The sequence below is a fragment of the Lemur catta genome, chromosome 1, assembly GCF_020740605.2.
Source record: "Lemur catta isolate mLemCat1 chromosome 1, mLemCat1.pri, whole genome shotgun sequence".
Taxonomy (NCBI): Eukaryota; Metazoa; Chordata; class Mammalia; order Primates; family Lemuridae; genus Lemur; species Lemur catta.
In genome coordinates this window covers 206,147,125-206,169,933 of record NC_059128.1, presented here as the reverse complement: position 1 = coordinate 206,169,933, position 22,809 = coordinate 206,147,125, and the positions used below count along the sequence as shown (strand labels likewise).

The 22,809-nt window shown below is 35.5% G+C and overlaps 2 protein-coding genes across 2 annotated transcripts in view; one reads left to right on the top strand and one right to left on the bottom strand.

Moving 5' to 3' along the window:
• CCDC39 (coiled-coil domain containing 39) overlaps positions 1–9,870 on the top strand; it is a 75,832-nt gene extending 65,962 nt beyond the window's left edge. The window contains 6 exon segments of the mRNA XM_045539740.1: positions 958–1,117; positions 1,556–1,662; positions 3,807–3,947; positions 4,078–4,257; positions 4,408–4,493; positions 6,166–9,870. Of these exon segments, the coding sequence (XP_045395696.1) occupies positions 958–1,117; positions 1,556–1,662; positions 3,807–3,947; positions 4,078–4,257; positions 4,408–4,493; positions 6,166–6,319 (828 nt within the window). The 3' untranslated portion in view covers positions 6,320–9,870.
• TTC14 (tetratricopeptide repeat domain 14) lies at positions 9,402–19,609 on the bottom strand. The gene is made up of 12 exons (XM_045539741.1): positions 19,313–19,609; positions 18,725–18,849; positions 18,409–18,608; positions 17,097–17,181; positions 16,809–16,938; positions 16,326–16,481; positions 15,843–15,914; positions 15,318–15,437; positions 15,091–15,213; positions 12,702–12,819; positions 11,650–11,759; positions 9,402–10,834 (listed from the first exon to the last, which is right to left on the bottom strand). The coding sequence occupies exons 1-12, from the start codon at positions 19,471–19,473 to the stop codon at positions 9,913–9,915; spliced, it is 2,322 nt and encodes a 773-aa protein (XP_045395697.1). The 5' UTR covers positions 19,474–19,609; the 3' UTR covers positions 9,402–9,912.
• Between the last annotated feature and the right edge of the window lie 3,200 nt (positions 19,610–22,809).

Below are 22,809 nucleotides of genomic sequence, written 5' to 3'. Positions count from 1 at the left end.
TATATATAAACTATCTCTCTGTCAACCTTTAATCTGAGTTGTTCTTTGGAATTCTTTGAGTACAACTCTAGAGAGCATGACCCAGTAACAGAGTTACCGTGGTGAAAGTCACTGAGTATGTCCACATGGAGGAAATTTTGGTCTTTAGTAATTTGTAGACTTTCATCTTTTCTAGCCACATTTATCACAATGATCTTTTAAAAAAATTATTATTATTTTTTCGGATACAGAGTCTTACTTTGTTGCCCTAGGTAGAGTACAGTGGTGTCATAGATTACTGCAACCTCAAACTCCTGGGCTCAAGTGACCCTACTGCCTCAGCCTCCCAAGTAGCTGGGCTGTGCACGACGCCCAGCTAATTTTTCTATTTTTAGTAGAGACAGGGTCTCACTCTTGCTCAGGCTGGTCTCAAACTCCTGAGCTCAAGCAGTCCTCCCACTTCGGCCTCCCAGAGTGCTAGGATTACAGGCGTGAGCCACTGCACCTGGCCTACAATCATTTTTTAAATTTAAAAATATATACCTGGTAGTAAACTATGTATCTTGTTCACTAAGATTTGAAATGAGAAATTGTTCCTGAATCTCTCAGTCCAGAAATGTTCTTCTGATTTAATATCTAGTTACAAACCTCCTTCTAGTTAATCTGGTTCCTCTTCCAAGTTTATACCTGATAACTTTTTGGCAACTTTTGCTGGAGAGTTTACTGTAAACTTTGGTTAGTTATTACATCTCTATCATGGTCACATGGGTCCAACTATGTGCCACATTTTGAAGGCCTGAGGCTTTGGTCTTTTACTCTAAATCAAGTGCAAGAATTAAATGCTTGGTGTAATGTGTAGGCCCCAAGGTTAACTGATATTGTTGCAAGTTAACTATTTTCTGCCCCAAAGACAGACATTAAATATTTCCCCCCATGATAAATACTTTTATTCAATCAGTTCCATTCTATACTTCATAGGCTGCTCAAGAAAAAGAAGAACTTCAAAGGGAAGGTGACAGTTTGGATGCTAAGATCAACAAAGCTGAAAAAGAAATCTATGCTCTAGAAAACACCCTGCAGGTGCTCAACAGCTGCAACAACAATTACAAGCAATCTTTTAAAAAAGTGACTCCATCTAGTATGTAGGAGCGTTAAAATTTTTTTTTATAAGTACATATAATGAAAATGGTATAGTTAAAAGGAATACCGTGGGACATGGAGAACAAAGTATATCATGTTTGATTGGGTCACAAAAACTGATCACCTTTCCTCCCCCTCCCCCTCGTTTGTAAGTGGCCTGCTAAGGTGTTATTTCTGTTATTAGTTCTAGTGGTACATGGCATATCACTTCTCTAGGGGATAAATTTCAAATCTGAAAAAAACTGTAGTGTACTGCTGCTCTATGTTGACAAAACAAGAAATGGCTACGACATGCCCATATTGTTTTTCTACAAGGAGATAAAGGAAATTTAACTTTTCATAACAAAAATATTACATGTTTAATTAATATAATACTTTAAAATTGATTTATAAATAGTATGTTGAAACTTTAAACTAAAAATTTTCTAAATTCTAGGTGAGGAGTATGAGCTAAAAATTCAACTAGAAGAACAAAAAAGAACTGCTGATGAAAAATACAGATACAAACAAAGACAAATCAGAGAACTTCAAGAAGATATCCAGGTAAATTCTACAGGCTATTTAGTAATAGGCACTCAATAAAAGTCTACTATTATTTTTACTACTTCTATTCCTTGATCTTGTGCAAAGAAAGAAGACAGTTATTTAGAGCCTCTTTTTGGGATGTAGATAGTAGGAGAGAACAGTCTCATTTAAAGGAGAGAAAAAAAAGTGATCAAAGTATTAACTAGTTAAAATCCCAGTACTAAGTGCTGAAAAGTACTTGTTATTTGTTGATAGATCATAGTTAATTATGATCAATCCACTAACTCTTTAATAAACTTTTATTTAATTCCTTAAAGATCACATTAAAGGCCGGGCACGGTGGCTCACGCCTGTAATCCTAGCACTCTGGGAGGCCGAGGCGGGTGGATTGCTTGAGGTCAGGAGTTCGAGACCAGCCTCAGCAAGAGCGAGACCCCATCTCTACTAAAAATAGAAAGAAATTATCAGGCCAACTAAAAATATATATATAGAAAAAATTAGCCGGGCATGGTGGCACATGCCTGTAGTCCCAGCTACTGGGGAGGCTGAGGCAGGAGGATCGCTTGAGCCCAGGAGTTTGAGGTTGCTGTGAGCGAGGCTGACGCCACGGCACTCACTCTAGCCCGGGCAACACAGCGAGACTCTGTCTCAAAAAAAAAAAAAATCACATTAAGATGGCTTAAAACAAAAAAGTTTGAAAGATAAAAATAATCTAGTGAAAAGTAGTCACTAAAGCAAATCACTGAAAGGCAAAATAACATGATTTTGTAAGGAGGCCCTCCCTATTTGTTTTTTACGAATAAAGCTGAAGAGACGATATGCACTGTAAATCTTTGAAAACAGCATAATTTCAATAGTTTATATTGTTTATTTTTTCCCAAGTGCCATAAAAATATTTTCCAATGGACTTATATACAAAATTTAATCCATAAGAGCAACAATGCATCCCTTAACAACAGAGATAAGGTCTAAGAAATGTGTCCTTAGGCAATTTCGTCATTTTGCAAACATCATACAGTGTACTTACACAAACCTAGATGGTATAGCGCAGCCTAGTATAGCCTTTTGCTTCTAGGCTACAAACCCGTACAGCATGTTACTGAATACTGTAGGCAACTGTAACACAATGGTAAATGTGTACCTAAACATATCTAAGCATAGAAAATGTACAGTAAAAATATGATATAAAGGATAAAAAGTGCCTGAGTAGGGCACTTACCATAAATGGAGCTTGCAGGACTAGAAGTTGCTCTGGTGAGTCAGTTGGTGAGAGAATATGAAGCTCTAGGACATTACTGTACACTGCTGACTACTGTAAACTTTATAAACACTATACAGGTAGGCTACACTAAATTTTTTTCTTCAATAAAAACACAACCTTAGCTTACTGTAACATTTTTACATTATAAAAATTTTAATTTTTTAAGATTTTGACCCTTTTGTAATAACACCTTAAAACACAAAGTGCAACTCTATAAAAATATTTTTTCTTTTTATCTTTATGCTGTAAGCTTTTTTCTATTTAAAATTTTTTTTTTTACTTTGACAACTTTCTTGCTAAAAACTAAGACACATTAGTCTAGGTCTACACAGGATCAGAATCCTCAATATCACCATCTTATACCTTCATATCTTGTTCCACTGTAAGGTTTTCAGGGGCAATAACACACATGGAGCTGTTGTCACCTATGATAATAATGCCTTCTTCTGGAATACCTCTTGAAGGAACTGCCTGAGGCTGTTTTACAGTTATCTTTTTTTTATATAAGCAGAAGGAGTACACTCTAAAATAATGATAAAAAGTTCATAGTAAATACATAAATCAGTCACACAGTATTTTATTATCAAGTATTAAGTACTATACATAATTGCAATGTGCTAGACACAAACATGTAACATGTTCTGCTATGTTACAATGTCACTAGGTGGTAAGAATTTTTCAGCTTCATTATAATCTTACGTATGAGATCACCATCCTGTATGCAGTCTGTCATTGAACAAAACGTCATGTGGGACATGACTCTACTTACTATCCACCAATAGAATGTATATAATATACAGAAATACATGAATTAAAATTAAATGAATATTTGACAAATGGCAAGTTATAAAACTCAGTTTGATTCTAACCAGTAAGTATGATAATACTTTATTTTCTACAGAGCATGGAAAATACTTTAGAAGTTATTGAACATGTAGCAAATAATATCAAAGAAAAATTATCAGAGAAGCAGGCTTATTCGGGTCAACTAAATAGAGAAACTGAGGAGCAGAAGCCAAAATTAGAAAGAATAACTAAACAGGTATTGACATTTTAAAAACTCACCTGTCATATTTACATTTTATAAAGTTCCAAATGGGACTTCAAATCTTCCTACATCCATTAAAAAATATTAAGTTCTGAAATAGGTTTATATAATTATTTACCAACAGTGTGCAAAACTCACAAAAGAAATACGTCTTTTGAGAGACACAAAAGATGAAACACTAGAAGAACAAGACATCAAACTTCGTGAAGTGAAACAGTTTCACAAGATCATTGATGAAATGCTACTTGATGTCACAGAAGAAAATGCTGACATCCGTATTGTCCTTCAAACATACTTTCAACAGGTAATACAGTGCCTTCTATGTATATTTTTTAAACACTTCGTGAAAATAAAAATTTTATGGCATTCATCATAAAGAAGAATCTAACTAAAAATATTTTTCTTCTAAAACACAGTAAGCAGTACTAATGATTGCTATTGAATATTCCTCCAGAGTGGGCTGGAACTACCTACAGCTGGTACTAAAGGCAGTCGTCAGAGTTCTAGATCTTTTTCACACACTTCACTGTTATCAGCAAGGTAAGTGGGAAAGTCAAACATCTCCTTAACTCTCATAGGGACTAGCCTAAGATAATCAAGCCACTTCCACATCACCACAACCATTGGACCAGCCAGTGCACTGCCAGCGCTCCCCTCACCTTCAGCCACCTCACTAGGGCAGCATCACATATGTAAAATGCAGAAACAGCCAGCAGAGCAAGACTTTCCTTGTGACTTCTCCTGGTATCGCCATTTTTACTATGGCACAAGTGCTTTGTGACTGTCAGCCTTCAGTAGGACAAAGCAGAGATAAAGTAAAATTTGTGAGTTACATCTGGCATTTGGGGGTGAATCCTAAGTTGGGGGAAATTTTTTTAAACCATAAAAGGGAAACTTAGATGTATAGACATATGGAGTAAGATTTTTGTGATTAAAACATTAAGAAATTTTTGAAAATCAGAATTTGATTTTATTCATGATGCTTTACTTTGCTGAGAAGGAAACTTTTTTCCTTCTGCAGTTGTTATCCAGAATTCTATCATCAGGGATGCTTAAATAAACCCTCTTGTGCTTTGCTGACAAAATAAAACTAATGATCCTGATTTTAGAATTCCCAAACTCCTGCATTCAGCAGCTTCTTACTAAATTACTTTTCCTTAGCCCATTTAGAGATTTCATGAAGAAAAAGGGAAGTCCTAAAAGGTAGTGTTTTTCATCAAGTAAAACAAACTGTTTCTGCGTAAGTGTAGTAAGTAGATAATTGAACATCCCTGTACTCGCATAAAATGTCATAAAAACTTATCGTTTCAGAATTGCGTGGCTAGTTTTTTTTTCAAGTGACCTCACCAGTTTATCCCTCAGTCAATACACTTTTCTCGCTTTCCTTTTCAGCTTAAATTACAGAAGCTATCCTTTTAATTACTCTTGCCAGCACCAAATCCCCTTGATCCTCTTTTGTTACTGTCTTGGAAACCTTTATTGCTTAATGATTCCAACTGCAAAATATTGATTATAGTTGAAAACATTTTTCTCATATAGAAACATACTTATTGAGCTATTTTCCTACTGGTTTGAAACTATGGTCATCTTTCTTTTCCTCTTAAAATTTTTTTGTATCTATTAATGGTCCTATTTTAAAAACTTCTTAAAATTTTTTAAATTTTAATTTTATGGTTACATAATAGTTGTACATCTTTATACACATGTGTTTTGATGCAAGCATACAATATGAATTAATAAAACCAGAGTAACTGGGGTATCCATCACCTCAGGCATTTACTATTTTTGTGTTTGGAACATTCCAGTTCCACTCTTTTCGTTTTTTTAAAGTATACCCTAATTGATTGTTGATTATACTCAGTTTGTTGTGCTATCAAATATTAATTCTATGTAACTATATTTTTGCCCACAGTAACTATCCCCACTTTATCCTCCCCTTCCTCACTACCCTTCCCAGCCTCTGGTAACCATCATTCTACACTCTGTCTCCCTGAGATCAATTGCTTTTAATATTTAGCTCCCACATGTAATTGAGAACATGCAAGATTTGTCTGTCTTGGCTTATTTAAAAACTTTGTAACATTACGAATAATATGTACTGTTTGATCTCTTTAATTACTTATGGAATTATGTTATCTTTTACCCAATGAGGGGGAGTCTATACTTAAATATAAATTGTGCATTAAATTTATAATTCTGATTTTTCTTTTAGGTCATCTGTGAGTACAAATACTTCTGCTTCTCAGGCTTCAATTAAAGTATTAGAGCTCAACTTGCCGGCCTCTTCACTAGTAGACAATGCTTCTAGGCCAACTAGTGCCAGTAGTAGCTCTAGTAATGGTAAAAGCAAAAAGACCAGCAAGTAAATATTTTAACCTCTTTTGAACACGTTGTAAACACCCAAAAATTTTATACTTTAAAATACAAAATGACCAAACAGGTTTTATCCAGTGCAAAGTGAAAAAACTGATAGTTAAAAAAAGTCAAGTGATTTTCTTAGTTTTCTTATATTCTTCATACAGATGGAAAACAGTAATAGCAGATTCTTGACAAAGCTACATGTTATATACACATAGGGAAAATGGTGTCTTTCACTGTAGTTTTGATGTTTGTAGTGTTAGAAACTTCACTGTTTCATGAAACTACTCAGTTCTAATTTAATAATCTTTCAGGAAATTTTAAAAAATTCACTCTACTATTAAGAGCTTGTAACAGTATGAAAATTCTCACTTACCCTAGAAGATCCCCAAATTAGGTTTTCTTTATTCAAAAAAAGAAAAATTTTCCCCCAGACTTTTAGGGAAAAAAATCTGTTAAAGGCAATTCCTTCTTCTGGTATAATTTTTAACCAAAAAGTAGCATTACCTCCTCCCCTCAAAGAAAACAATAAGAGAAACACTGCATATCAATAGAAAGTACAACTTAAATTTCTAAGAATTTCTTAAATCCATTCTGACCTTGAAAGAAATCATACACATTAAAGATTTCCTCACAGATACAGCCAACCATATAGAACATTTTTAAAATTTTCTTGATTTAATAAACAATTTAAAGAAAGCTAGATATGATTTGCAATAGGAATTTCATACATTTACAGTGGAGGTAGACCACCAGATTTAGAATTAGTTTTTCCAGTTAATACTTTATATAACATGTACCCAACACTGTGAACTTTTGGAATAGAGTATGGAAAGTTATATTATAAAACCGGATTTTCAAATAAACGTATTAGAATCCATGTATTTGTTTCCTTGAAACCTTGGAAAAAATATTCATTACAATTGTCATTTAGAACGGTCATTTTCATTTCCTTCTAAAAATTAGTGGTAATGAATGTTTCTCCTGATTATTGTTTTAGAAACAGGAAAAGGCATATCAAAGTCTAATGGATAAGATGGCTAGAGAAAGCTGGATAATGTAATTTTTGGCTAAAACACTGCTCTAATACATGAGATTTGTAAGATACAAAAACTGATTAACCTCAAAGTCACTTTGTTCACCAGTTTTTTTCCTTTGTTTTACTGTATTTTCTCTTTTCGTTCTCTCAATCCTCCTTCACAGAACGCCACAGTTCTTATTCTCAGTCCTATATTAGTTTGTAAATTACTTGGAACTTGAAATAATATTAAACACTGTGTTCTATGAAGGCAGAGGTTGTGTCTTAGCTCTGCGACTTTGGGCAGTTACTTCTCTATGCTTTTTTCCCTCATTTGTAATACAGAAAGGTATCCACAAGTTTACTGAAATAATTGGATTAACATATGCAAAATGCACAGGGGTTAACATGTGGTAACTGCACTACAACTTTTACCTATTATTGAGTCAACCTCCAGAAGCTAACACAGTATTTGTGGAATGGAATGGTCAGGTCCCTAGGCCAGCACACACGTCTACCTTTAACCCTTAAGTAACAGTTCTATTTTCAGTGTAATCAGGCCAAATGGTGAGGCAGGGGATCAACCTCTCTATCTTCCAAGTCTGGAGTTATCAGAACGTCCAAAAGCCGTGCTTCATCTACTAATGGAAACCAAGTCACAGTCAGCCTGTAGACATACTGATGTTGAGGAAAATTGTTGAAGTTACCAGTCACTAGGAATTCTTGACAATATAAATCCCCAATAATAATTTTTCCTGTGATGGGCTTCCTGAACACATCCTTCAAGTGGTTTATGTACTCTGCTTAAATTTAGTATTTCCTAGTGGAGAGGTCCTGGGAAAGATGGAATTTTTCAATTCAGGCAGCCTGCAGGATAAGGTACTATCCTAACTTTTAAATAAAATGGTGTGTAAAATTGTAAGCTATACTAGGGATTCCAAAAGGTCAAGGGCTATGTCAAGAGGTAGTTTTCACTCTCTAAAAACGCCACTGTGTAGGACTATGTAAAGATGATACTAAAGCTATTAATACATGGAACCGAGGACTCTTTTAAGATGAATTTCTTGGCACAAACACTAATGCCTGAGTGATGGCCCATTTCTACTGCCATTATCTATTGCTCTTAACCAGGATCTTTTTCCTGTTCCACTGTAAAACAAATTTCCGATTTTCCACTAGGCTCCCATCATTGGAGTTTGCAGGACACAAATAGTACACACACGTACTTAAAGCGTGGATATTTTACTGTTGGCAAGAACTACAAGACAGAATAGGGAAAAAAAGTCTCTTCTTCCCCTATCATTCTCTCTTACTTAGACCTTTGTAGATGGATACTCACCTACCCACCTACCTATACCCATCCAGTGTCATCATGAGTGACAGTATTCAAATCATTTACTGATTCTAGAATCTTAAACTGGAAAGATCCTAGACATAAACCCAACACCTACGACTCCTCTCTCTATCTCCCAAAGAGTACATTATACTGTTTTTAGTAATTCTGGGGGATCTTTACAATCCAAGTCCCTTCCTTCTTCAGCTATAGAAGCTGGAACTTACACCATGTAAAACCAGGCTCTGCTTGGTTTATTTATTCAGACCCTGAGAAAGGAGACATCAGGGAAGCATCAAGAGAGTGGAGGTAGTAAGAAAAGTAGAAATGCAGGCCAGTCCTAGGTTATTTAAAAACATGCCTAGTGTTTTCTGGATTGAACATTTGCAATACTAGGACAGTTTCCTAATTTTCTTTCCCTAGAGAGAAATGAGATTTACAGTGTACTTCTCTGCCTTTGCCACCACTTTTTGCCAAAAGATTCTTTTCTATTCTGATTTATTCTTGCCTGGAATGTAGATAGTCTCTAAGGGTTTGCCAATATTTAAAGTTAAAAAATTTCTTATGGCTATAATGATAGCAGTAAGATAAAATAATAATGAAGAAATAAGCAAAATGGGCTCCTAGTCAACTTTCACAATCTTATTTCTAAGGTACTTGTTAAGCTGGCAATGACCATTCACAAACCATTTTTAATTAAATCAGACTTTAGAAGCAAATTAAGACACGTAATCTACCATTTCAAATAAAACTGTGTAAAAAAATTTAATATTTAAACAAATGATACACATAATCAAGAAACATTCAAACATAATCTCTTTCTAAAGTTGAGGGCTTTTAATTTAACAGAAAGGAGAATGAAATAATTTTTGACGAAGATGATCTAAGTGTTCAACGCATAAATTTGTTTCTCAAACAGTAGGATGTGGTGAACCCGGGAATTCTTGTATACCATAATACAAGGAAGAAACAATACTTTCAGAGAATTATCTTTAGGTGAAGAAACTCAAATTGTCAGAGTAAGAAGTATACTGTACGTATATACATGAAAGGGCTAAAAATCAAGCCGTGACACAGGAACCTACAACTGAAACCAATCAAATTTGAGAAAAGCTAAAAAACATTTGCTTTCTGTAATCTCTATAAATAATTTTAAGAGCAGAGATTTTTACACTGGATGGTTACGAACAAAACATCTCAAAATTTTAATTAACAGCATTTAGTGTAATGGTGCTGATTTCCTTGGCATATTAATTTTTTGGCTTACTTCCTTTTTCTTTCTCAAATTCGGCTATCTGGTTAAATATATTAAGTAAATTTGGAGGTAAATTTTTTTTAACTCTGCTTTCTGAGTGCTCTTTCCTATTTAGTCCATCTTCTTCTGGAATCTCTGTTTTGATATCCTCCCCATAATTGTCCTCTCTTTCATATTCTCTTTGATTTGTATTTAATCGATACCTTTGTTCATGTCTACTGAAATCACGTGATCCAGGGTAAGTATATTTTTTATATTTTTCAACTGACTTCCAAGAGTTGTCTGAGCTTGCTGGTGAGGTGGAATATCTCACGGAACCTGGCTCCCACCTTCTATAGTGCTCTTTTCGTCCCTCTATATCCTTTTCAAATCTCCTATAACCATAAGTTTTTACCTTATCCTCTGAATTTCTACAGAAAGAATCCGAGGAATTTCTTCTACTGGAAAAATGTCTTTCTGATTTATATGGCTTTTCTGTTTTGCTACTACATGGTTGGGTTTTATAGCTATTATAAAAATCTCTTGGATCTTCAGACCTACCTCCAAGATCATCCGGTATTTCAACTGAAGATGAAGAGAAAGGGCATCTATCTTTCTCTTTTACCTGTGTCTTTTGATACTGTAACCTATCCTGCTTTTCCAGTAGTTTTTCCACTTCTTGTTTATGGTTAAGAAAAGACGCTGAAGTATTAGGTGGAACCAGGTAGCACTCATCTTTCCTATTCTGATCTATCTGACTTGAGGATGCCCTAGATGAATGCCTTTTGGAACTGCGAGAAGACTCTGAACGGTTCCTCTTACGTTTCTTATGCCTTTTGTGGCCAGAAGAGGAAGAGGATGATGAAGAAGAAAGTGATTCATCAGCAGACGAGACACTTGAAGAGGAAGAAGTTGATTTTCTTCTTTTCTTCTTTAGCCTAAAAAAATGTAGTTAACTCATCAGATATGTTAAGTACAAAAATGTTACTAAGTTATTTATAAAGATTTTGGTTCTATTTGTTTCCTTTAAGATTTCATTTAATCTCAGTTACTACAAGATCTAATTTAACTATCAAGCATGACTTTTAGGGAAAAATGTTTACGAAAACAGGCATCACTGTAAGCAAATCCATCATTTCTGAAAGACACAGCAGACTTTTCCACCATCACCTTAAAAACTCAAAACTACCTGAACACATAAAGGAGAGAACTAAAGTTTTATATCTGGCTACCTCTAGAGTTCATGGTTTTGCCACCTCAGCACTATTGATATTTTGGGCCAAATAATTCTTTGTTGGGGGTAGGCGTGGGGGCTTCCTGAGCACTGCAGGAACATCCCTGATCTTTACTCACTAGATGCTAGTAGCACCTCACCCAGTTATGACAACCAAAAATATCTCCAGACATTGCCAAATGTCCCCTGGGGAACAAAACCACTCCTAGTTGGGAATCACTGCTCTAGTTCTAAAACATTTCCTCCCCAAAATACAGTCAATTAAAATAACTTATTCTATATTTTAATTCTAAGATAAATTATTATTTTTTTTTGGCAGAATTCTAGCCTTAGATTCCATTTTACTTTATTATCTCTTTAATACAAAAATGTGTGGAACACATACTTGCTAAAAATTCTTATCAGTCATTGATTATCACGAGATGCTTTCATTTTTTTACTTACTTTACCTTACAATGGCACTTTAGGTTCAACTCAGTAGTTGCCTTAGGTTAAAAAGTACTGAATATTATAGTTTACCTTTTCTCCTCTTTTAAGAGCTTACGCAACTTTTCTGCACTTGTTTCTATTTTCTTTGTTTTCTGCTTTTCTTCCTTTTCAGCTTGTTTTTCTCTTAATTCCAAAGATTTCTTTTAGAACCCAGATATCGAAAAAAACCACACGTTAAAAATAGCAGAATATATAAAACCCAGTATTCAAAAGACCACCCCAACCAGAAACCCAATTTAGTAAAACCAAAACACCATATAGGCAGCATTAAACAAGTATTTTTTTAACATAAAAAAATTAATCATACAGATGTTTGGCATTAATCATTGAAAATGGCCAGAACAGTATTGAGGACCATATTGCAGTTGATATCCCATGAAAAAAGGGGATGCCATTGCAGTGGTACCCATAACCCAGAGTGCAAGAAAGGCCAAAAATAAAGTATATGAAAAATTATTTTAAAAAATTGAAAATTTAAACAGGACACAAATTTTACAAATAAAATTCAAATAAACACATTTCATTACAGTGAAATGAGGGGGGAATCACCATGTTCAAATACAAACCATTTTAAAAATAGCACAGCCCAGTTGAATGCATGATTACATAAGAAATCATTTTCCAGTTTGTGGATGGGGATGAGCAGCACCAGATGTCACAGACACAGCAGCAATGGTCCAATTCAGAAGAAAATGCATGAGAAAACATCATCATCAGTATTACAGGAAAAGACAGTTTAAAATATGTCTCAAAAGGTTTTTATAATTAGCTTAATTATAGCAACACTAATAATTTTATAGCCACCAGGTGAGCTCACTACCAGAACAGTTCTCAAAACCAAGTACCAAATTTAGGCAACAGGAATTTTCTCATAGGAATATTTTTACTTTTGAGTACAAACAGATAAAAAAGAAGAGGCACTATGAAGCAATGTCAAACTCAATTAGGAAAAGCTGTAACTAGAAAGAAATTTTTCATATTGCCTCATTTAAGTAATCTAGCATAGTTTTCCCTAGAAAGAAATCAAATTTTGGCATTAATTTTAAATATCACTAAATTTCTAAGAGGAAATAAAGAATCACCTGCATGTATTTATGAAGTTTCTGCAAAGCATCCTCTGCATCTTTAAATGTCTCATCCAAAGCCAAAGCTTTCTTATAGTAACCTTCAGCATTTAAAAACTTTTCTTCTTCTTCTAACCTAAATTTGAAAGGAAAATTTAGCCTTTTTCAGAAAACTACAAAAGTACCCAAATACGCATATAGATCAGAAGCTTATATAAGAAAACTTATTGGGGAAAAGCCACATTTAGCAAATTATTTTCCAAAATGAACAACAGCTATATCATGTGTTTTTTATTACAATTTATTTGGTAAAGAGACTGCATAAAACAAATTCATTACTAGTAACTAAAGCCATACTGTAACTCTGCTATTTGCTTTATATACATGACTGCTCCAACATTGGGTGCATATATATTTATAACTTCTACATACTCTTGATGAATTGACCCCTTTAACATTACATAATAACCCCCTCCTTTGTCTCTTTTTTTACAGTTTTTGACTTGAAATCTATTTTATTTGATAGAAGTGTAACTACTCCTGCACTTTTTGGTTTCCATTTGCATGGAATATCTTTTTCCACCCCTTTTCAGTCTACATATCTTTATAGGTGAAGTGTGTTTCCTGCAGACAACATATAGTTGGCTCTTGTTTTTTTAATTCATTCAGCCCAACAATAAGTTAGGGTATATTTTAAAATATTAAATAATTAGAACAGTGGAACTGTAATGTTCCTAACACAAAGAAATGTTAAATGCCTAAGGTGATGGATGTCCCAATTACCCTGATTTGATTAATTCACATTGCATGCCTGTATCAAAACATCACAAGTACCCTATAAAAATATTCAACTCTTATGTACCTGTAATAATAAAAAATTAAATAAAATGAAGTAGAAGGGAAATGCTCTTCTAATAAAGAGTTTAAGAAATCTATTAGGGTTCCTAGGTTTGGAATGTGTTGCAAAAGAAAAATAGGAGAGGAAAAGCAAGAAAACAAACTATATAAAGAAATAAAATAAAGCCATATCATATATTCAATATCAGCATATTTCTGTTGCAATACATGAAAACAAGTAATAAACTGATATCCACAAATTTAGTACTATCTTGAATTTCGGCACTGAATTATATAGGCTGGGTTTTCCTAACAGTTTATAAAAAATTTTCCTTCTACAGAAAATTTTTCCCAGAAGATTCACTCTTAAAATTTCTTTGGAAATACCAACACATATGTATATCATAATCAGCCTATAGATAGGATAATCATTAGATGAAACTCACAAGTTTATGCTATGAAAAATCAGAACTAGAAAGTCTGGATATAGAACAGTGAAAGGACTTTACAAAATGCTTTTACTTCTTAGAAGGAAAAAGTAACTGAATAAACACAATGGGATAACTTTTGTGTCAGTAGACTGGATATGGGGAGTTAGAGACAAATCAAAGATGACCATAATTTCTGGCTAGGATAACTGGATGGTGTTGCCATTCACTGACGTAAAAGACGGCAACATGTGGGTAATACTACAACCACACCTAAGTAGGTACTAGCTATCTACTTACTGAGAATGTAAACAAGCTGCTCTAATCACTAATTAGAAGTTCCCAGGAGTTAAAAGAAATATTGCAAAATTTCATTAACTTGGAATTTGTGATCAATCGAACTTGAGTGACCACAGAAGTAGAAATGATTAGGCAAATTCATGAAACAGAAAAGAGATGACTCTATTTTTAAAATTTAATAGCAAAAAGATGCTATTAATTTTAAACTGGCTTTTAATTACTAAAGCAGGTTGTTACCAAACTATTTAAAGTATTGTATTTCTTCAAAAATACTTTATAAACTGATCTGTTAATCACTAAATATTTATGATACAACTACCATGCCAGACATTATGCCTGCATCTCAGGATAGTAACAGAATTATAGGTTTGTTCCTGCTCTTTAATTTGTGGACTTTGCTGGAAAGAGTGGAATAACAAGGTGAATATAATAGCAAAATCTTATTCACAATTAACTATACAATATGCAATTCATATTTCTGACATTATACTACTGGAATGATAAAATGAATTAGAAATTAAATTCCTCACTATTAAAACAAAAGCTTTAGAAAACAATACTTACCTAATCTCTTGTACTTTTAAATTTATATTTCTATGTAATGAGAACAGATATTCAGAACAATGAACTCAAAAACAGTAAAATATCTCCAATCATAAAGACCTCAGTAATAAGGCAGAAAAAAGGGACAAGATTTAAAAAGGAAGACTATATTTATACTAAAACTGAAATGAAGAGTGTTCTAAATTAAGTGAGTTAAAGATTCTGTTTCCTTATATTAAAATTTTATAGTGACTGGCTGAATATTAGACCTCTGCTATTAAACAAAATCCAACACTTACTGCCCTCCTCTTTCTACAAGTGTCTGGCAGAGGTATTTTCTTGCATTCCTGTGAGTTGGACAGTTTTCTAATGCAAGCTCAAAATCTTCTATTGCTTTGTTCAGACTTCCTTTTGTCGCATATCTAGAGTCATGAAACAAAATTAGAGGAATTTATCTTGTGAGCTATTCATAAATCTTGTTCACATTTATCTTGCAAACATTCCTTAAAATCCCTAATTCACTTACAATGCTCCACGTGCTACCAAAGCTTCCACATTTTGTTTATCTATTTCCAGAGCTTTATTGTATTCATTCATAGCATCCACATGGCGTCCAACCTTAAAATAATCAACCCCAATCTTCACACTAAAAAAGACATTTGTAAAGTATCACAAACACTTCACAGAATATCTAAATAAAATGTTAATGTGGATAATTTTAAAAGCAAATGTTATCAAATTTGGGAAATATTTAGTTTTCAAAATACTCTCAGTATACTTAACAAGAAGTATGCCTTTGGATATTTCATAACATATTTGTGAAACTAAGTTATCAATAAATTAATTCCTTCTGAAAAAAATTGGAAATGCTGGATAAAACTTAAGTCTGTTAGGTGTACAATGTAAGACTACTTTTAAAAAAGCTAATGTTAAAAAGACATCACTTTAATTCATTTTAAAGAAATTTTGTCTTAATAATGATTAAGTATGCTTGCCTTACCCTGACCTCTTAGACTAGATAATATAAATTGCTGAAAGACAGTCTTCATACCATTTTAAAGCCCAAGATGCCGATTGTTTCTTTCTCAATGCAGAAGCAAAATCATCTTCGGAGAAATTCTTGCTATTAAAGAAAAGTTAAACCAGAAATACTTTTTAAATAACTGTACTTCACTCTGCCTGACAGACACTCAACACTGAAAGAGAGAATCCCAAGCAAGAAATCTGTACTTCATTTACATAGCAAAATCCTTGCACTGTCAGACATTACTATTATTGGTGAACAGTATTTTTCTTTAGCATATATATAAAATTCGTATAAAAAGTTTCTCGTCCTTCTCTACTTGGTCACACGGCACATATTTAATCACTGATAAAAAGAGTCCAGTCCAAGAGGAGATGGAATCACTTGGTTTATTCAACCTTTGGCATAGTCCTGCTACTAGGCTTAGTATGGTCAAATACGTCCTTCAGCTATGAGCTTCTGAACTTAGCATCACTCCCCTCACTACCTAAGAGAATAATACTGATTTACCTTTGTAGGCCTCTCATTAAAGATGGTGGATTAGATTCATCTATTCCTAGTTTTTCTAGAAGGAATTCAACTACGCCTGGATTAGCAAATCCCAAGGAACTCTGCATGATATTTTCATAGGAATCCAAAGAATTGCTATTTAGTTCAATACTTCTCCTTTAAAAAAAAAAAAATACACACAAACACAAAAAATATAGAAGTGACTAATATAATTTGCACATCCCATTTCTATTAACGAAATAACATCATATGAAGTTTAAATATCAGTATCATCTTTGTAAACAAAGGTGTGGCAATATTATGATATGGTTCCTTTTACCAAGTCAGAAATAATTTAAGAGTTATAAAAATCAAATGAACACATTTTGCAATAAGAGAAATTAAAATTTCCTTTTGTTGTCAAAAGTTTGACAAAATTTGCAACTTTTTTAAACCAAGAAACTTTTGTAATGAACTGTTGTTGAAATAATATGGATAAATTACCTGTAGTACAAAGGAAGCTCTTCAGCACTAATTACACCTAATTTAATACCAGATAAATGTGGTGGAAGAGATGAGCTATACAGAGATACTGCAAGCTTTCCATGGTATCTGTCAATATCCTTGATTCCAGCTTAAAAGAGAGAGAACTAAGCTGATTAATAAGAAAATGTAAACTAACATAAAAAAACCTTCCCAAACACTACCCTCATTACACACTTTATTTTCAAAATTAATAAAAGCAAAAATTCAACAACTTTTACGTTTTATTAGTATGATGAAACTCATCACCTCGAATGATGTCACCAGTTTGGTAATATGATAAAGGATCTCCGTGGTTACTATGAGAAGGCACATCTCTTAATGGACAAAGAGCCTGCAATGATAAATATTTTAAAATACCAGACATTTCAGTATTTGGTGTGAACAGTGTCTTCTTTTATCTTAGTTGTTCAGTATGGACAGCTAATAGTTGACATGACACTGAAAAACAACTAACACCATAAAGTCTAAATTTCAATAACGATTTTAGTTAAAAGTAATTTCTGTGTCCAAACACAGTAAACTTTGTTTTCTGGTTCAGTTCAAAAACTCACCATGGGTGAAATGGCTCACACCTGTAATCCTAGCACTTTGGGAGGCCAAGGTGGGAGGACTACTTTGAGGCCAGGAGTTAGACACCAGCCTGAGCAACATATTGTACCCTGTCTCTACAAAAAATTTAAAAAGTTAGTTGGTGTAGTGGCTCAGGCCTGTAGTTCCAGCTACTCAGGAGGCTGAGGCAGGAAGACTGCTTGAGCCTAGGAGTCTGAAACTGCAGTGAGCTATTACGATGCCACTGCACTCTAGCCTGGACAACAGAGTGAGACTGTCTCAAAAACACAAAAAACTCATGAAAACTTCCACTAGTGTCAGGAACCAAGTATAATTATGGATAACCAAAAAAGATATTTTGCATGCATCAAACATAAAACTAAAATTTGTCCAGAAAGTATAGGGATTCCAATGAAAATGAAATGTGAATTCTCCAAACTTTTGTCCATTATCCAGTCTGTGATACCTTCTGCTTTTCTTCCTTCTCATCTGCCTTAATAGACAGCAAATATTCAATCTTTCATAGTGACAAATTAGTTCTAATTCAGGACTATTCATCTTGGGCAAAGTATCTTCTGAAAACGTACAAATCACTTAAATTTAATTATTATAAATATATAAACGACAGTTTTTCTTTAAATTACCGACATGCAAGTATCTCATGCCAAATATTAAATAAGACTACGTATGTTCAACTAGAGGAAATTAGTCCAGAATACCAATTAACCTCACCATGTCTATTGATATCTCTTTGAGTATTTAAAAAAGGACACTGTGCCTGCCAATCAAAGAGTCCAAAAAACTCCCAAACCCAGAAATGGAAGAAGAAACTGTGTAAGTAACTCTTTCATAAGTGATTTTTTAAAAAGAATACTTTTCTTGAATTAATATTTAATTCCCAAAAGCATCTTGGCAAGTATATTTAAGCCCAACTGTATGCAAATAATTTCTTGCCCTGAGATAACTTTTCAAAAATAGAAGCAATCCAAATAACCGAAAAGTAACTTACGGAGATTTCTAAGTGGGATATATCTCTCATGATACCACTTCCTAAACAGATCAACACCATGAAGAAACCAAATTCCCGAATGGAACTAATTCTTCCAATAACTATATCACCACGCTCAATATCTCTGAAAAACAGCTCTCTCCGATCCACACTAGGTATCTCCATGAATTGCTCTAAAGGTGGCATGACTCCATAATGATCTGAAAAAATAATTAACAAAATCACTAACGATAGTGCTGAGTTCCATTCCATTTGAAGTGCTGTTAAACCAAACTGCAAATCCGTAATCTTAACAAGATATTAAAGTTAAACTCACCTTCGTTGTCTTCATTAATTTCAGAAGTTGCAGATGCATCTGATTTCCAGGAAAGCGCAAAAAGCAAATCCGCTTTTTTAGAGATAAATTTTTGTATTTCTATATTGTCAACTCTCTTCTCTTTCCTTAAAAAGAAACAAAATTTATAAACATTGGTTTACTTACGAAGCCTTTTTAAGTACAAGCTTCTACGACAGCTTTCATCGCACAATCCACTCCATCCTGAGCTTCCCGGCTTACATCATTAGAGAAAAAGTTTTAATTTTGCATTCCCTCATTCACCAACCTGGGGGGGGGGCGGGAAACTTTAAAAAGTGACTCCTCCAGCTCCAGACAGTGAAACCCAAGGAATTTTACTTAAAGAACCTGAGACTCTGCTAAGCAGTACCAGAGAAGAAGTTCAACCCGCATCCTGCATTGCACACGGTGGGTGTGCGGACCCCTCCCCCGAGCCCTGCGCAGCAGCGCGCAATCCTCACGCGCTCACGGCCGCGGCTCCACTCGTGGAAGGAGCCGCCGGGCTGCGGCAGTGGAGCCCCGGGCTGCGTCCCTTCCCCCCGACTCGCAGCGGCGCCGCTTTCTCATTACCTGCCCTGTAAATGCTGCTGGGGTGGCGGGCCCCGGGCGGGCTCGGCCGCCGACCCTAGGAGGCTCCGGAAGTGTGGATTGTCCTGCTGTTCGCTCCGGAGCAAGGAGAGTAATGACGACCCGTGGCAATTCAGCGACTGCCGCAGAAGGTCCCGGTCCATGGTTAGAGATTGCTGGACTCGACGGCCGACGGGCTCCTAGTCCCCGGTTCCGTCCTTGAGCCGGGCGGTCCAGGAGGCCGAGGGAGCAGCCCGGAGGCCGCCGGAAGCTCACAGCGCCGCGGCTTACATGGTTGCCTCCCGGAAATGTTATGCGGCGGCCCCCGGCGGCCGCGCGGCGGGCTCGGCGTCGGTCTCGCGAAACCGAGCGAGACTACGGAAGCCCGAAGGGGGGAGCTGAGAATTTCCTCAACTGAGAGCGGACTAGGACTTCAAGGTGGTGATGTGTGTGAGAAGTTTGCTTTTTAAAATTTACTGGGTGTCGTTATTACGTCGAAAAAGCCTGAGCTCTAATCTAGGGTAATTAACAATTCCTTCTCATGTTCATTGGGGCGCTTCTAAGTGCCAGTGCCGGGGTGAGAATCCCAGACGAGTCGCACAAGGTTCTTTGCTCAAAGCACACCCTGGATGAATCAATGCCTATGCCAGCGGGCATCACCGCGCTGAAACGGCTGCTCCGGGAGGGTGTCCCGCTAGTCTGAAGGGCAGAAGGAAGAAAGGACACGGACATTTGTTAAGCAACTGGAGTGGTGTTCTCCATCTATACCGCATCTAGTGATTTTAGAGTTATAAAGCCAGAATGGCTTTAATGTCTAGAGATAAGCATATGCCATTCTAGTTTTATAATAAATAATAATATGTCATTCTTTTTATTTCTTTAGTTTATCTTACTGGTGGTTCAAAATTTAGTGGCCCTAAGACTTACTGTGTAATGGTTTGTACGCAAAACTCAATGTACTTATGGATAATTCAAGTGATTTTCAAAGGTAATTTCAACTTGGGCCCCACTCCCCCCTTACTTAATGACTTGAGAACCTAACCATTGTGCCTCATTGTATTCTCATTTTAGAGAATGAGGAAACAGGCCCAGAGAGTCTCAGTAAATTGCTCAACGTTACCCAGCTTGTGAGAGGCTAGAGTTGGGATTCCAATCTAGGTCTGATAGATCTTGACAGGCAGAGTTGCCAGACAGTATTTTATCATATAAAAGGTCTAACTAACCCTAATTTTGAGATAATATCCCTTTGTTTTATTCCAATATAAAATCTGTACCATTTAAATGTGTGGTTTAGTATAGTCTTCTTGAACAGAAATAAATGGTAGCAGTTAGTCTTCTCCCTCTCAGGCCATTTGTCTTTGTGAAGATCAATATGCCCTTAACCATCTCACCACCTGTATAGGAGGCCTAGCCCAGAACATAAAGGATGCCTCCACAATATTTTGTGGAAAATTCAGGCAAATAGATAAAAGAGTTTATTAAGACTTGAGAAAATGCAACAAAGAAGAGTGCAAGTTTAAAAGATAATAAATTTCAAGCCACCATAGTCATACCAAGAAACTCTCGTAAATGGTACAGACTGATTTGTGTTAAGCCATAATTCTAGAGAATGGTTGTTTTTAGGAAAGGATGCTGTTACTGAAAAGGAAAACTGACCACTAAAAATAATCTATGTAGACATTTTGATAAATATTTGACTTTGGTTAGAATCAACCTGTCATCAAGGATCTAATTACTTGGAGGACTGAGGAACCAGTATCTGAGAACAGGATGCCAAATAGTGACACTTACCCTGGGAGTGTCACCTTGTAAGGCCATTTTTGAGAATCGCATGCTTTCATCACTATGGGATCTGTCTGTTCTTCCTAATTCCAACACTAGAGTAATCCACAACTACCCCATATCTTGAACATCTAAAATGGCCATGAAAATAGTCAACAGCTGCTTTTAGAGGGTAAGCAGCATTCATCAAGAGAGACGTTTATTGGATGCCTGCTGTACAGAGTAGAGACAGAAGAAATGAACTTCAAGCAAGTGTAATCAAAACTCAGGATGGGGTTTTCTACCTTTGGTTAGTACTGGTCTTATATGGAGGTAGCCACGTTAGTTAGGTGCCAACTTCCTAAATACTGCTCTCACTGAGGGGGATAAAGCCTTGTACAATTACAGGTGTATTTAAACTCATTTTCTGCTGGAACAGATAATCCTTTGACTTTGAAGGAAGGGAACAGAGCACTGGGTCTTTGACACAGGACTGAAGGAGGTGAGGAGAGAAAGTAAGGGGATTAGTTTTGTTTCTCACTTTAGAGAAACCAGCCCTATATATGGGGCTTCTCAAGGTAGGTACAGAAAGAATATACTTTTTTCTTTTTCACCTCTTGCTTTACCTTTCAAAAAACAACCTTAAAAAAAGTCTTTCCCAAGAAATTTTTCTCAATTAAGCAATATGAATAATTAAATGAAAATGTTGGGGGAAGGGGCAAGGCAGAGTGTGGGGTGGGGGAAAAGAAGTCAGAACATCTGAAACAGGCAGAACTTTGATGTCTGCCTCCTGGGCCTATTTTTATTGTGATGTTAAATTCCGTTTCTAAATAAATGCATATTTACATCCTTTAACAAACACTCTGGACCCTGGAGATATAAAGATAAAGAAGATGATGGAGATACAAAGATGGTTCTTGAGTGGCTCACAGTACAACAGAGGAGTAGACATAAAAAGAAACAAATATGGCGCAGTGGTAAGTATAATACTGTTGTTTTGGACACCTACTAACTAGGGTGTCTGCTTAGAACCCTCTTCTCTGTGAAGTGAGGTAGGGTGAATTGCTGGGGGTAAAAGAAGGGAGGGGGAGGCAAGTATATGCAGTTCAGGCAGAGAGGACAGTATAATTAAAGAAATAGGGATGTGAAAAGCAAGATGCATTCTGGAGACAGCAACTTTAACCTTGAGGTAATTAGGGATATTTTAATTATAGACATTTTGGTTATGTAAGTGTGTTACTTCAGGTAGGCTACAGATTGGTAGGAAGAAATCCCCTGCATCCTCTATGCACACACATACATGCACACACACATACAAAAACACAGAACAAATTCCTGATTTATTTGGCAAAGAACACAGAAACTTAGGTGAAGCAAGGTAGTCACATGAAGCAGTGGCAGAAGTAGCATATATCAACATAGCTTTTCCTGGATCTCCCATTTCCCCAAATAACATGTACAGCTGCTAGTGACACCATCTGCAAAAGATAGTCTTTTTTTAGTCTTAGAAACTTTTATATTCCCAATTATGAAGGACATACAAATAATCTATGACTTTATAAGAAATATTTGTAGGCAGTTTCTTTCTGGTTCTTGACCTGATGCAGACAATTTCAGCAAGGCCTCTTCCTCATCTTGGGTTAAGGATAAGGTGTCAGGGAGAGTGGGTACCACATGAGACCCAGAGGTCTGTTGTGATTCCTCTAACTTTAATTTTTCAGCATCTTTTTTAATGATTC

Bases quoted from the DNA above. Each gene is read 5' to 3' on its own strand.
- TTC14 (XM_045539741.1), bottom strand. From the start codon at position 19,473: ATGGACCGGGACCTTCTGCGGCAGTCGCTGAATTGCCACGGGTCGTCA. The intron at 17,182-18,408 runs GTAAGTTACTTT...TTATCATTGCAG, and splicing joins TATCCCACTTAGAAATCTCC to GCTCTTTGTCCATTAAGAGA. The intron at 10,835-11,649 runs GTAAACTATAAT...ACATTTTTTTAG, and splicing joins CTCTTAAAAGAGGAGAAAAG to GCTAAAGAAGAAAAGAAGAA.